Below are 14,736 nucleotides of genomic sequence, written 5' to 3' on the forward strand. Positions count from 1 at the left end.
GTAAGACTGACATAAAGAAAAGGATGCTGAGAATTAAAATAATATTGGCAGTGACAGTATCTGTAACAGAAACACAGAATGGAATTTCACATATGTGAATTTCCAGAAATTAATATTGGACGGGGAACAGCTTTTGGTTTGTTAAGCATTACTTATTATTTAATCCACATAGGATTTGTCTAATAAAGAGGTGTGTACTTAGCACAGCAAAATTGTTTTGTGTTGCCAATGCTTCACGAATGTCGAAGAAAGGCTTTTTGTTATTTTATGTGACGGCGGTGTAGGAGAAAAATGAATACATACTAGGTGTTTGGGTCCTAGTCAGTCTAGTGAGATTGAGAATGGCTGTGTCCCAGTTTTTCTTTTTCTCTCTTGGCTCTGTGCTACAGCCTAAACATTTTGGCTTACAATATACTATTGTACTGATTTGCTCGTTGACCTGGCATGACACAATGCAACCATACAATTGTTTGAAATCCCTGTGCACAGTACAGTAATAAATAATTTCAATGCTGAAGTATAGTATTATCCTTAATTTAGTGTGAATCATTGGAAGCCAAGGCTTTCTTTGGGTATATTAATAAATGGGATCCCAGTCTCCAGGGAATGAAAGGGTGACTTAAGACGTTGAACCACCAGGAATGTTCCATCCAGGATGGAATATATGCAGCACCTAGTTGTCTGAAAAGACATCAAACTCACCTCTGTACTGTAAGACCATACCAATTATGGTGAAGTTATTTATTGGATTATGTTTCTCTTAAATTTCAAAATGGAATGCATCATTTTGTGTCGCTGAATATGCTGTGTTTTTTTGGTATGTTCATTGATGGGGAATTGACTGGAGTCAGTTAGACCAAAACGACCAATGACTTTAAGATCCTCTTGTCCAACCCCCCTGCCACATGCAAGGACACCTTTCACTAGGTCAGGTTGCTTGATGCCCTGTCCAGCCTGACCTTCAACACTCCAGGGATGGGGCATCCACAGCTTCTCTGGGGAACCTGTTCCAGTGTCTCACCACCCCCAACGTAAAGAACTTCTTCCTTAGGTCCATTGTAGCGGTTCATTGACACATCTGTAGAAGGAAGGTTGCCGGTGTGGATTTACTGTTTCCAAGCATACTGACGCTTGGTCTAATGCTTAGAGAGAGGAACAAGCCCTGGTGTGCCACTGCTCGCTCGTGGCCGTGCCGTAGAGCTGTGTTAGACATATAGAAGCATGCTGCGCACCGTGGCAGCACTGGGACCGGCCGGTTAGCTGTAGCATAGGCACTGACAAGCCACCCAGCTCAGATTTTAGAAACTGCCTTTGTGTTAGGAGGATGTTTCTGTGTGAAAAGCATTCAATATCTAATTCAGTGAACTTGTCGGTGGAAACAGCCTCCAAGAAGGAAAGGGCTTGGATGGCGGTACAGTAAACATTCTTGTTTCTGTAGTACCTCTTCGCTGTTCGCAGGAGGCATTGATTTTTGTGTTTCAATGTTTCAGGAAGCATTCTCTTCAAGTGCTTGTCTTTGGAGGCTGACAGAATTACAGAGCAGCAGGAGAAAGTCCTGTCAATCCTAGAGGAAAAGTTTCCAGATCTTCCCCCAAGAGAGGAAATTATCTCTGTTCTCCAGGAGACTCAGTTTAACCCACAAGGTAGCGCAACTTGCTTCCATTTTTCAGACCTTTTATAAATTTAGTTATGTAACTGTATCAGAATATGTTGGCTCGTTGTGTGTGGTGAAAATAAGTTGCAGCATGCTATCTTCATTGACAGTTACACGTATTATATTTAATTTTAAGTTAAGCAGCTTACGTTCTGAATCATGCAATTGAGACTTCTGTTGAGGAACTACTAAATTTTTAAATAAACTTGTATTGCTTTTACAGATAAAGTAAACATGGATTTATTTCATGTATTGCTTTTACAAGTGTATGCTAGTCGAGAATTTGTGTTGATGAAGTATAGGGGCATAATCAATATGCAGAAATTATGCTGCAGTTGCCCACATGGTGTGGGAGTGGGTTTTATCTTCTGACCCTTCCCAGATTTATTGAGGTCTGTGTACAAGTAAATTTGACTTCAGACTAAGATTAAGGAAGCAGTGGGAAAATTGCAGTTCTTTCATTTTCTTCTGCTAGAAATAGCTGAATACAATGTCATTTTTTCAGTCCTCAAAAGTGACAATGTTTGAACCCAAAATTTGGTAGCAGGCTTTTGGAGGGATGCTCTGGAAGCCTGAAGAAAATTGTTACAACAACTCTCGCATTTTTGACTCTTTGTTAAACGGCATTGGCTACCAAGTTGTTACCAAAGACTGAGCACTGAATTACTGAGGTATTTCTTTGTTAGATATATCGTGTATGCACAGAGTCCACGCAGACTCAGTCTTTTTTTTATCGTTCTCTGCCCATCCGCAGAATCCTCTCATCTGAATTCAGACAGTCAGCCTGAGATGGCTCTCCTAGCTGGTGGTTAAGAACAGAATTTGAGGTGCTGCTTCCTTTGCTTGCTCTTTCAGTGAGGTTGCAAGCTAAATTAGTTCATGTCTATGTATCTCCACATAGTTCCCTGAAGTTCCTCCAGACATTAGTCAAAGAATCGTAGTTCAGAAATTAACTGAATGCAGCCTGGATTGGAGAGACCCAGTGAAAGTGGCTTTTATGGAGCTCAGTTCTTAGTTCTGCGAGTTGCCTGGGAAGATGGTTGAGTAATGTTTGTCATAGACTTCACCCATGAAGTTTACCCTGATATCCTATGCAAAATTTGGACAAGTGGATACAATGGATTCAATCTGTATGGCATTGGCTATCAATAATTTTTATGTGCCCATATGAGGAGGGCAACATCATACACTCTTTTTTTTTTTTTTGTCTCGTAGCTGCTGTTTGCTGTGTATTACAAGGTACATACTTAACACTGCATATATTCATGTGGCATTTGTATTAGTAAGGTGCTGCTGTTGAGTTTCTAGAGCCCTTTGAAAACACTAACCTCTGGTGAATATTTTACCTTATATACCTGTTATTTCAGACCATATTAGGACAATTCAGCAAAAAAGTTCTCAGTTTCATGCAGAAATAATAATTTATTGGCCTGATTTCGTGAATTCATTTGTTATTTGAGGCACAGTGGGCTGCAGCCCACCAGAAAGTCTACCGATTACCTATAAATATTTTTAAAAGGAAAGATGCATAAATATAATAAATATGTGACCATTAGCCAGTTCATCTTGTCATTAAATTGAATGCAGTAGCTGGACTCTATACAGGAACAGTAATGACAGGATTCATTTCTCTGGCTTAAGTTGGTATTTGGCTCCCTCTTAAAAATCAGTCATGCAAACACAGTTTGGATGTTACACTGCTAAGCTTTAAAAGTCTGTAGAGATTTTAATTGCCACCCTGCACTGAAGTAAGTGGCTTGCTGCTTTTTTATATAGACATTTGGCTATCATGTCTGGAATTTGATTGTGTGATATGGCCATGTTCCTATACATGGTACATATTTGAGAATCTTTACAGCATTTTAGACAGACATCTCCCATTAGAGAAACTTAGTCACACGGATTTTCAATACATTATACTTAAACATATCAACATGTCTGATTGCAGTGTGAAGCAATTCCAATTCTACACTGTTGCTTCTGATGATAATATGGACTTCTGTTTCTCTGGTACATAAATACCTAGTTGGTTCATTCACTGTCTGATGTATATAATAAAACCCATTGGCGTTGGTATCAGTTTGTGAGGAAGGTCAGAAAGGTTGAATGACTTTGTGTTTACAGAATATCTTAAGTGCTTTGCTTCTGAGTATTTTATAAATACCATAATATTCCACATGTGTTTTTCAATATATTGCTCATTCCAGAAGTGGTTCATATTAGTGATTTTGTATTAGACCATAGGAATGGTCTATCTATACATTTATCATCAACTGGAATTCAGTTAGCTTAAAAAATGTGAGTGTTCACACACTTCATTGCAGGAGACTTAATTCTTCATCCTTTGCTTCCCCCCAGCCCCTGGCCTTAAATCTCTTCCTTGCTTAAAAAAATCCCTCTAGAAACATTAAGCATTGAAATATTAATGTTGGTTTTAATTTTCTCATAGAATGGTCTAAAATACAAAAGGATCAACATTAAGGTCTAAGCTGTGTTTTTAATTTATGTTGCTGCATCTGGTCAGCTGTAGACACTTGTATGTATTGAAATTCCTTTCTCTTCTCAAACAGGTGTAAGTATTGAGGAGGTTATGCTGAAGGATCTCAAGGAGATTTCAGATGGAGAAATCAAAGTAGCAATTAGTACTGTGTACATGACACTAGAGGTAAGAGGAAACGAAAACAGCATAGTTGGTAAGCAGCCCTATTGCATACAGAGACAGTTCTTTAACAAAGATTTTGAGCCAGTTATTTTATCAAGATTATACATGAGCAGAATTCTCAGTGATTTAATTAACTCTGAGAGAAGCAGTACCTGTTTGTAGTCTGGTTTACGTTATTATGCATCTGATCATTTCTTCCTGTTAGTCTGTGCCATGGTGTGTTAAAACAACGGCATCAGCAAATTGCAGCCTTTGGGTGAATTGAAGGTGTGAGCTTTCTGGCATACTTTAGTAGGTAGGTGCTAACTAGGACTTTGTCCTACCTTTCACTTTACTGTGTAGCATACAATTTATAAAGCCAGTCTAACACTCTCTCAGCTTTTTGAGAGGAAGGGATATTCTTTTATGCGTTCTATAAACCTTTCTTGATACTGTGTAATGAAGTGTGTCCATTGCCACATCACCTGAATTAAAATGTTGGTAGAAACAAAAAGACCTCAATGGGGCAGAAGTTCCTAGAATTTTGATCTTTTGGATCAAAACTACAGATTTGTGTTTTTGAGTATCCCTGAGACAGCCTGAAAGTGGCTGCTTGGGTTTTCTTTCTTGACCAGTCCCAAACATTTTGTAATTGCTTAGGGAAAACTCTTGTGTAGTATGTTTTGTATCATTATTTCAAGATTATTTGTGTTATGGATATTAATAATTATTTACCGTGACCTGAACTAGATATAAATGTTTCTGGCCAATATGTAAAAAAAAAATAATTAAAAAATATTAATGTTTAGATCATTGAACAAGTATGACATGGCACTATTACTTCTGATGGAAGTTTACATACTGGTATACTGATTAATAATAAAACTAACTAGACTGAAGAAAATCTCAACAACAAAGAGAGACTTCTACGTAGTATATATTTGAAATTTACAGTCTCAATGTTTGCCTGAAAGTCACCCATACAAAAGTATTTGACATGCAGAAGAAGTTGTCATCTTCTACTTTTACATTTTACTTTAATCAAAACTTTAGTTTACTTCAAATGGTACTAAAAAAAAAATCACTTAAAAAAATCACTTGATTAGTTCTTCCCTGTGTATATCCTATGAGATAACAAGTCTTTTGTGATGCATTTTACAAAAAATAAGGTGCTTCTGTGGTTGAAGAAGTTTGTGGTCTGATCCAGCTAATAATTATCTATATATTTCCATTTGCATACTAAAATATACAAAGCAAATTTGCTAGCAAAACTTCCAAGAAATGAAGCAAAATCTGTTAGGTTCTTGGTTAGTTTCTCAGTGTCAGGCAATCTTTACCAGCCATCAAACCTGCACTGCTTTATGAACCATAATTTTTCTCCTGAAAATTATGCCAAGGTTGGGAGGAAGGGGGGTGGGGGAAGAGTATTGCAAGATAAATCCCCAAAAGAGGAAATGGGATTTTAAAAAATTATTTATAAAATCTTCCTGTTCTTTTGTTTTAAATCTTACTCTCTTATTCTGTCAGTTCCAGTGAATGGTGGACACATAGGGCTAGTAATTAGGAGCTAGCTCTAACATTACTTTTTTGTTAATTTGTTTTCTTTTTAATCTTGTTTAATAGACTACATAGAATGCAGGCCTTGCACTCCACAGATCTAAGCTCCAGCTAAATGTAGGTGAACTCATCTTTACTACTCTACATACTCAAAATAAATCATAACCTAAAACTTGTCTTCCTTTTGGCCACAACTCAGAAATTGAATTTGTCAACAGTAGGTTTTCGTAGTCCTAAAAGCAGGCAAATTGTCAAACTTTTTAAAATGATTGTGTAACATTTTGTGCTGACAACCTTTGTTCAAGGAGTGTCAAGTCTGGTGGTCAAGCAATAAATGTTTCTTAATTGTTTTTGTTAGGGTGTATCTAGTGGTCATCATGGAAGAAACAGGAGATTCATTTGCATGTAAAAAGAACAAACTGATCAGTGTTTTACTGATGTTAGGTGGTTTTTAATCCCAATCTGTTAAGTAATTTTATTACTAGCATTTTTGATGGTGTTTTTCTGGAAGTTAGAAGTGTATCGCTTTACTTTCTGCTCTCTGTCGTTCTTCTGTGAATAGTTTGCTTCAGAAAGAGCTAATTTTTCAGGGGTGCAGCTGCTTTTTTTCTAGTTACAATGTTTTACAAAGTCACACTTTATACTAAAAGGACTCTTAGTTTCACAGTTGGGATGGAGGTCAGTTTTGCATTTGCTGCATTACTGCCCTTTGTTCAAACATTTTCTGAACTCCCTGATTTACAGTCCTTGACCAGCACAAGACCTTTCTTACTTGCTCTTGTTAGAGCCAGGGGTGATATGGTCTGCATGATGGTAAAGCAGATGGCTTGTAAAAAAACATTCTGCGCTTGTTACTTCACTCAGTATCAGAAACATAATACATAGAAGGGAATTATAGACAAAACTGTCCAGACCTGTCTGTCTATTCAGTTTAGAATTCTGTTATGAACTCAGAATACATAAACTTCAATGACTTCAGAATTTTCTCAGCAATAATAGTGTTCATTTGTTATTCATCCTCAAAGTGCTCTACAGAAGTTACCTGACTAAACATTAAGGGAACATGAAGAACAGGCTTGGCTTTGTTGCAGGTGTTGAATCCCTAATGTGTTTGCTTCTTCAGAATCTCACAAGGTCTTTTTTTTTTTTTTTTTTTTTTTTTTTTTTAATCAACAGGTATATAAAAGTATCTTTCATTAAAGTGCTTTCTGTAGGCTTGATTATTTGCTTTGGTTCAGGGGTCTACCATGTAGGTGATACTGCTAAGAACAAAGATAATTATGCGATTATACTTGGGTAGAGTAAGCTGTTCACAAGCATGCATCCCCTGCTGTGTTGTATATGTATCATGAATAGTGAAAGTGTTGTAGCCCAACACTGAAGCTCTGATTTCAGTTAGAGTTTCTCAATAGTAAAGACGGAGATCACTTAAGTCTGGTATTCTAACAAATGTCACACCTCAGTAGCACATGCTCAAATGATTCTAAGCTTTTCTTATTTCTTGTTTTATGGCAAGTTTTACGGATCCTTATTGAAAGTAGATTCAGAAAAAAAAATCTCTAATCTTGAGAGGGTGGATGCTCTTTTCAGCAAAGTCTTGACCTGGAGCTATGTTCCTTTCCCTTCTCTACTGCTGATTTCCTATGCTAAATAAATATTTTTTTTTCCGCAGTTTCCCCTCTGTAAATGAGGATATTAATTTCATAAATGTGCAGTGTATTTAAATTAATTGAAGCTTGTGTTAGATATGTTGCTGTAAACCCTATTTTTATCAGTATTGCTACAGATTCCTAGTATCTGTGGGAATGTTTTCTAAGTTCTGTACTTTATAAGGAGAGAAATGATGGTAACTAATAAGTCATCAATTTTAAGTTAATACTCATAATTAGTTCTAGTACTGTTGCATAGCAGTACTCAGACATGTAGGACACATGCAGCTATGCTCCTGCTCTCCAGTTTCTCATGCGGAAAGACAAGAATGCAAAAGTAGTAGTGCGATTGATCTCAGTGCTTTATTTGTATGTACATACTGATTTCAGTCAACAGTGTGTGATTTACATCCATTGTCTGTTGGCTTACTAGTTGTCAACTGATTTTTAAGCGTGTCCTGGTTTCAGCTGGCGGAGGCTTAGTTGTCTTACTGGTATCTGGTACAGCGTTACGTTTTGGATTCAGTATGAGAAGAATGTTGATAACACACTGATGTTTTTAGTTGTTGCTAAGTGGTGTTTAGACTAAGTCAAGGATTTTTCAGCTGGCCCAAGGGTTATTGCATACCATGTGATGTCATGCCCAGTATATAAACTGGGAGGAGTGGGGCTGCAGTGAATCACCACTAGGGAAACTAACGGGGCATCGCTGGCGAGTGGTGAGCAACTGCATTGTGCATCACTTGTTTTGTATATTTCACTCCTTTTATCATTATTACTGTCATTTTATGGTTGTTGTTTCTTCCTTTCTGTTCTATTAAACTGTTCTTATCTCAACCCATGAGTTTTACTACTTTATTTTTCCCCAATTCTCCTCCTTATCTCACTGGGGGGGGTGGGGGGGGCGCAGTGAGTGAGCAGCTGCGTGGTGCTTAGTTACTTGATAAAAGTGAGTCTTTCAGATATTAAAGGGATAGACAGTGTTGTCATTAGTGATAAAGGCAGGGAAGGCATTTCGTGTGGATGTGTTTAGGTTTCTATAAGAGTCTCTATGCAGCTTTGTATTTCTTGAGATAACTACCTTTGGATCTGGGCTTCCTGGATTTAGGTGGCATTAAAGCTGTAAGCTGAAATCAGGCCTGTGTCTCCAGTGACTGGCTGCCAGAGCGTATGCTACTTGGATTTCACATGCATAGCAGCATCTTTCAAGAAAGTGACAAAAGAAAAGCGGCAGCGCCCAGATCACAGTTATTTTTATTGCCTTTGCTGGAAAGTTTCCCCAAGTCATAATAATGATTACTCATAGGATACTGTAGCAAAATTCAGTGCATGCGTTACAGTTAATTTCTGTTACATTATGTTATACCCTGAGAGTATATTTTGCTTGTTCCCTGCTGGAATTGTCTTGGAAATGAGAAATATCTTCTCAATGTGACTTTCTGTGAAAGTCATTTTTTTCCTGAGAAAGGAATACTGCCTTTGTAAATTGAACTCTATTCTCTGCTTTCTTAAGTCTAGTGCACCAGAACAATCCAGTTCTCATGAGTGTTCGTTCAGTTTAGTTGAAATGGCTCATGATATTGTAACTTAGTAACATGTTTGTTGGACTAAATCCTTAATCTTTTGATTCCTGAAAATCTATTCTAATTGCTGGCAGAACTTAGAGTAGCTTAGGAGGACAGAAAATCAAGTTTCTCCAGGGAGAAGCAGGGTAGTCAGTTGAAAACAAGGCAAATAGTCTACGATTGTCTGCTATTGACTGTTACAGACAAGGGAATATGTGTGTTCTGAAGGCTGACTGATCTGCTGAGGTTCTTGTTCATGTTTCTGGCCATGGTATCTGAATAGTTCATAAAGGCAGTTTGCAGGTTGTTGAGGTTGTGTGTAAGCTTTTATTGTTGTAAGGTTGGAGCCACCCCTATGGATGTCAGAGCCTCGGTGGGGGCTGCTGTCACTAGTGTAGTTGCCCCAAGAAAGTGACCTGCAAGTTCATGCTGGCTTGACTGTCCTTAGGTAGAATCTAGTAGTCCAAATGAGTTGAGGATGGTACCAAGGGAAAGTTCTGGCTCTTGCAACAGCTTTCCTCTTTGTGGCTCTGTGTCTCAGAGAAACTCACAGTGGCTGTTCCAGCAACAGTAACAGAAAATTCAGAAATGTGTGGGCACACAGTGGATGTGCTTCCTAATGAATAAATAGTCTGATCTCAGAGAGGTGGCTTAATTTTCAGGCTGTTTTGTAGTAGTAGTATGGCATGCAACTATATTACTAATTTGGACAATTGCGTATTTTGAAAAGTGATGCTTTTAATACATCTGTAAAGGCAATCGAGAATCTCTGTCTCAGCTGGAGCATGTCAAACAAGTGCTAGGAAGACTATTGCACACAGCTAAGTGATATTACAACAAGTTTGAAGGTTTGAACTTTTGTTGTCTGTCTGTAATGATTGGACCATAGTTATCTAGTTGGGAACTTTTTTCTTGCAGTATAAATATAAACATATTTTAAATGGCATCAGATTGGTCCATGAATTTGTTTTTAATGCTAAAAACAAAACAAGAAGAAAACCCCAAGTAAATATGTTAACATTTAATCTTCCAGTAATGGAATTGGAAACAAAATTCTCAGTAACTTACAATAGCAATGCTGTTACAAGTATTTTTCTGATGCCTGTTGTGAGAAGTTAGGGTATGTAAAATAAATGATGTATGGAGCTGTAGGAATGCGACTTTTGCAGACTACCTTATGTCTAAGGAACATTAAACATAGGGTTCTCGTTTAGCAAATAAATAACCATTCATTTCAATGGCTGCATAGTCTGGACTTTTGTGCATATTTTTGCAAAGATGAGAAGAGGCCATTAGGGATTTAATATAAAATAAATCGCCAAGGGGTCTTCTTGTAGTCCTAGTCTTTCTGCCACATGGTGTGTCACTAATGTGCATAAATGGGCTTAAATGAATTTGTTATCTGTATTACATTTGCAGTATGTATATATTTATATATTATTTTTTAATTGTGTTTAAAAATAAAACATTAAATACATCATTTCTGAGAGTTGAAAACATACCATTTGTAAATAAATCAACCTTAATTAAGGTCTTAAAATGCCAGTGTGTGAGATCTGCCTGTAGGAAAATGTATAACATACATAGTACACAAAGCTTGAACATACTTTCATTTGCTTTTTTAGAAGTATTAGGAGGGTCAAGTCATCACGTTATAGGACTGAGTAATGCAGCCAAACATGCATTAATGTAAATACTGTACTCATGTTTAAATGTCAGACTGTCGTGTTCTGGGGGACGGTAGCTGTTCTGTTGATGCCTCAAGTCAGACGAAGTACCCCAGTTGTAGGGAGTACAATCCAAGATGAGGAGAGCTGAGGCAGACCTGCTGAATTCTCTGATTACAGTGATTATCAGGATAGTTTATAGTTTTAAAATGAAGACCAGATCCCTTCCAGAAGATGATGTGAGGGTCATAGAGCTAAAGTTCCCCTATGCAGTGAGATGTTTCTTCATGAAGTCATGTAAGATGTCAGGCAAGGTGTTCATTATGGTCCCTTGTGATGTAAGAAAAATGTAAACTTGTAAAACTGGCAAAGACCATTATATTTATCAATCAGTCCAATTCCTGTGCTTAAATCATTAAATAATTATTTATTCAACTGTCTTTTTTGCAAGGTGTATTTGATTATTGTATTCTATACTGCTGTCATAACTCATAGTAAACCAGAAGCATCAGAGATTTGGTACTTGCAGTATCTCTTTGAGAATGCTCAAGGTATACAGTGATAACAGGTCTGCAGTGGTATGTATGTAGGATTTCTGTTTATTTTGGTGTTTGAAGAAATTGGATAGACTTCATCTGTTAGACCAGATGTGACACAAATTATAAATATAGCCCATGCTATAGTTTATGATTTTGCCTGTACTGGTTTTGTTCAATCTTGGTTCAAAAGTTAATAAACAAAGTAAAATAACTATGCAAATTATTAAAGGAATAAGCATAGACATTATATTAATCGACTAACATCACAATAAGAATGTGCTTGTGTTTACAAGTACATTGTTCAAGAAAATAGACTGTATTTTCTTTTGTATCATTTATGAAATGTGTTAAATTAAGACATTTTCTTTATGAAATACAGCTGTATAATATACACTATCTCTCAGCTAAATAAGATGCTATCATCTACAGTATCATTATTGGACTGCATTCCTGACTTCTACAAAGCTGACTAATTTATCATTTGTGTACTCTCCTAGTTCTTGTCAGTAGCATCTCAGCTCAGCTGCTCATGGGGCATAGACATTGACAGCGGGAGGTGCTGTTTTGAGAAACGTTCAGAATAAAAAGAGTTTTTTCTATGAAATACAATACACTTTTTAAAAAATTTCAATGTAGAACCTAACTTGGACATTTAATATCTTAAGATCTGGCCATAATGCATGAGAATATAGGAACTCATAGTAGTTAGGGATAACAACAATATAAATATTGCAGAAAAGTTAAATTCTATTTTCTGCTATTTAGTTTATGGTTTATTTTCTTTGCTATTGTGTGGGAAACAACTTAATTAGAACATTAAACTGTTGATCCAGAATTACAATATAATTCCAGCCATATGTAAAAGAACTTCTTTGGGGTTTGGTAGGGTTAGTGTTGCATTACTACAAAAGACAGCAATTCTGCCCACAGGAAGTGACAGAGAGATACAGGACATTTCTGAGCAAATGTCTGTCTTGGTGACTGCTTTTGTGTTTTTCATTTTGAAATAAATATCCCCCCCCCCCCCCCCCCCCCCCCTTAAAATCATGCAATATTTATTTAGAATAGTGATATTTTGATGCAGAAAACCAACAAAATATGTCTGCTGTGTCTTGAAATACTCTTTTTGTTCATTTATTTGGCAAAGCATGTGCCTAAAATGCCTTCTGAACTGCAAGGTGAGTGAATGCTTAACACCAGGTAAACATTAAAATAGCCTGTGTTTTTAGCATAACCATTGAATTTTATACCTTCTGCTACATATCAGGTGCCTAGTTCTGAACCTATCAGTTATTTTAAGATGTAGGAACATTTTGGAATTTTGAATTAGTCAGATCAAGAGCTCTGTAAGATTTTTCAGCATTTATGCTCTCTGGTTAGATGATGACAGGGAAGATCTTCTTTTTGATTCTGTGTAACTGGGTACATTCTCAGGGTTACTTGAAGTCAAGTGGTTTGTCTGCTGAAAAATTCAGGGTTTATTCAATTTTATATACATTTTAATATATTTCATTTCTAATACAGGGATCAAAAAAATACACAGTTATTCAAATTGAAAACCTTCAGCCTCTATTTGAGTACTCAAATTTAGAGTAGCTAAGAACACTAGCTGTAATTCTACCAAAGAATACAATTTTTCTTTCTCTCTTTCTAGGAGACAGATAAAGTTTTTCTCAGAAAGATCACCGCTTCTGTATTCAGAATTATTTACAGCTTCTGTGCTTCTCTAATGAAATGTAGTTTTTGTCATAAAGCTGCTGCATGAATGTTATTCACCAAAAAATATCCATTTTTCTGCAACTCCATAGCTAGATTGCTTGTTTACGTTTTGTTTTTTTTTTTTTTATTTAAGCGATTCCAGATTAAGTCTAACTTGCAAGCTCTTTGATCCCAGAAAACCTGACTTTCAGAACTCTTGTGTATGTTGCAAATATTGCAACATCTTAGTTTTTGACCATTTTTTCCTTTTCTGTACAGACTTAATAAATAAAGTATCAAATGAAAATTCCTTCAAGGTAATTTTGCACTGCTTTGAGGCTAGAGACTTTTATTATTTTTCTCCATAAGAAATTCTATTCATTTCTATGTATTAATATATTATTGTTAGTTCAGAAATTGCCCCATTTCTGAAATAATTACAATACCTTTAACCAAAGTTGTTAAGTCCAGATCGAATTTATTTATTATGATAAAGACAGTAGGAAGTGTTCAAGGTCTTAGGTAGGTTTTTAGCATTTCTTTTTTTCCTGTTTACTTTTTTTTAAAAAATTACTTTATCTGAAGAATAAATCTCGTTAATATGAGTTTCATAACTTTCTCCATATTTGTGATTTGTGGTTAATAACAAACTCATGCTTTGAATGAAAACTTAGCTATGGAGAGATATTCCTTTCTCATGCTAGCATAATTCTTGTGGTTTTATACAAGGCCACAGACTTCTCATTACTGTTTAGGTAAAAAAAGGTACAACAGGATAGTTTCTTCAGCTGTGATTGTGTAGCTCTCAATGCATCAGAATTTCTCATGCACGACAGGCGGCTGTCTTCCAGGACTCTGACAGTCCCCTTTCCTTCTGAATACAAGATAAACACAGCACTTAAGCTGATAGAAAACACGAAAAAGTTTATTGAGGCCACTAAGTTTATGCCAAATGAAAACTATGGCAGCTGATTATCTTCCCCAAATAAGAAAAAAATACAGTATTTGCATTGTAGAGAGGGGGAATTCAGGCATATAATACAACCCTTTCACACTTGGGAGTATGTTATAGTCAGTTCTGTAAGAAAGAAATAATGAATCTGAATATGGGTTGTTTGGTTCTTTGGCTCAGGTCAAGCAGGCCTATAGAGTTAGTAGTAAAATCAGAGAACCTGGCAGAATTATCTGTCTTCGTTGCCAGATGATTTTTCTTCTTCCTTTGCATGAACAATGAAACCAGTTGAAGGTAATCTCTTCTACCCTGGATTCTACCTTTGCCAACAAAAGCTATTAAATGGTATCTATTTATTGCCAGTTCTGGTTCTTTTTATAGAAGGACAAATCTCACTACTAGGTATTCTGTAACCTCACTGCATTTCAGCATTTCTGTCTTGCTGTTCTTGCCTTTTTCTTGGTCACATTTCCAATGAATTTTCATAAAACATGACTCTCCCTTCCTCCTTCCTCTCCAGGGGGTGGGGAGGAGGGCAGATAAAAAAAAAAAAAAAAAAAAAAAAAAAAAAAAGTAGACTTGCAGAAACAGAAAGGTAAGAGTAAATGGAGTCCACAGGGAATCTTCTTGCAGTCCAGTCTTCTGTTTTTTTCCCCCCACTGCAAGACTGCCAGAGAGATATAGTCAGCAATCTGTGCCTGCATTCTACACCCAGAATTTGATAATTTTTTTTTTTTTTTTTGGGGGGTGTTTCATGGATGCTGGACATCTGTGTATGCTGGTTTGTTCTCTGAGTGTTTATCACAGACTAGAA

General features: G+C 36.5%; 1 protein-coding gene across 5 annotated transcripts in view; it reads left to right on the forward strand.

Annotated features, from left to right (window-relative positions):
• Positions 1-14,736, forward strand: part of PRUNE2 (prune homolog 2 with BCH domain) — a 154,818-nt gene that overhangs the window by 40,117 nt on the left and 99,965 nt on the right. For all 5 annotated transcript variants that reach the window (XR_007505093.1, XM_049795455.1, XM_049795454.1 and 2 more), the window contains exons 5-6: positions 1,491-1,643; positions 4,225-4,319. Coding sequence is in view for 4 of the 5 variants with exons in the window: in XM_049795455.1 (XP_049651412.1) it covers positions 1,491-1,643; positions 4,225-4,319 (248 nt within the window). In the remaining variant the exon portion in view is untranslated. The remainder of the gene's footprint in view (positions 1-1,490; positions 1,644-4,224; positions 4,320-14,736) is intronic.

Source organism: Accipiter gentilis, chromosome Z (genome assembly GCF_929443795.1).
Source record: "Accipiter gentilis chromosome Z, bAccGen1.1, whole genome shotgun sequence".
Classification (NCBI taxonomy): Eukaryota; Metazoa; Chordata; class Aves; order Accipitriformes; family Accipitridae; genus Astur; species Astur gentilis.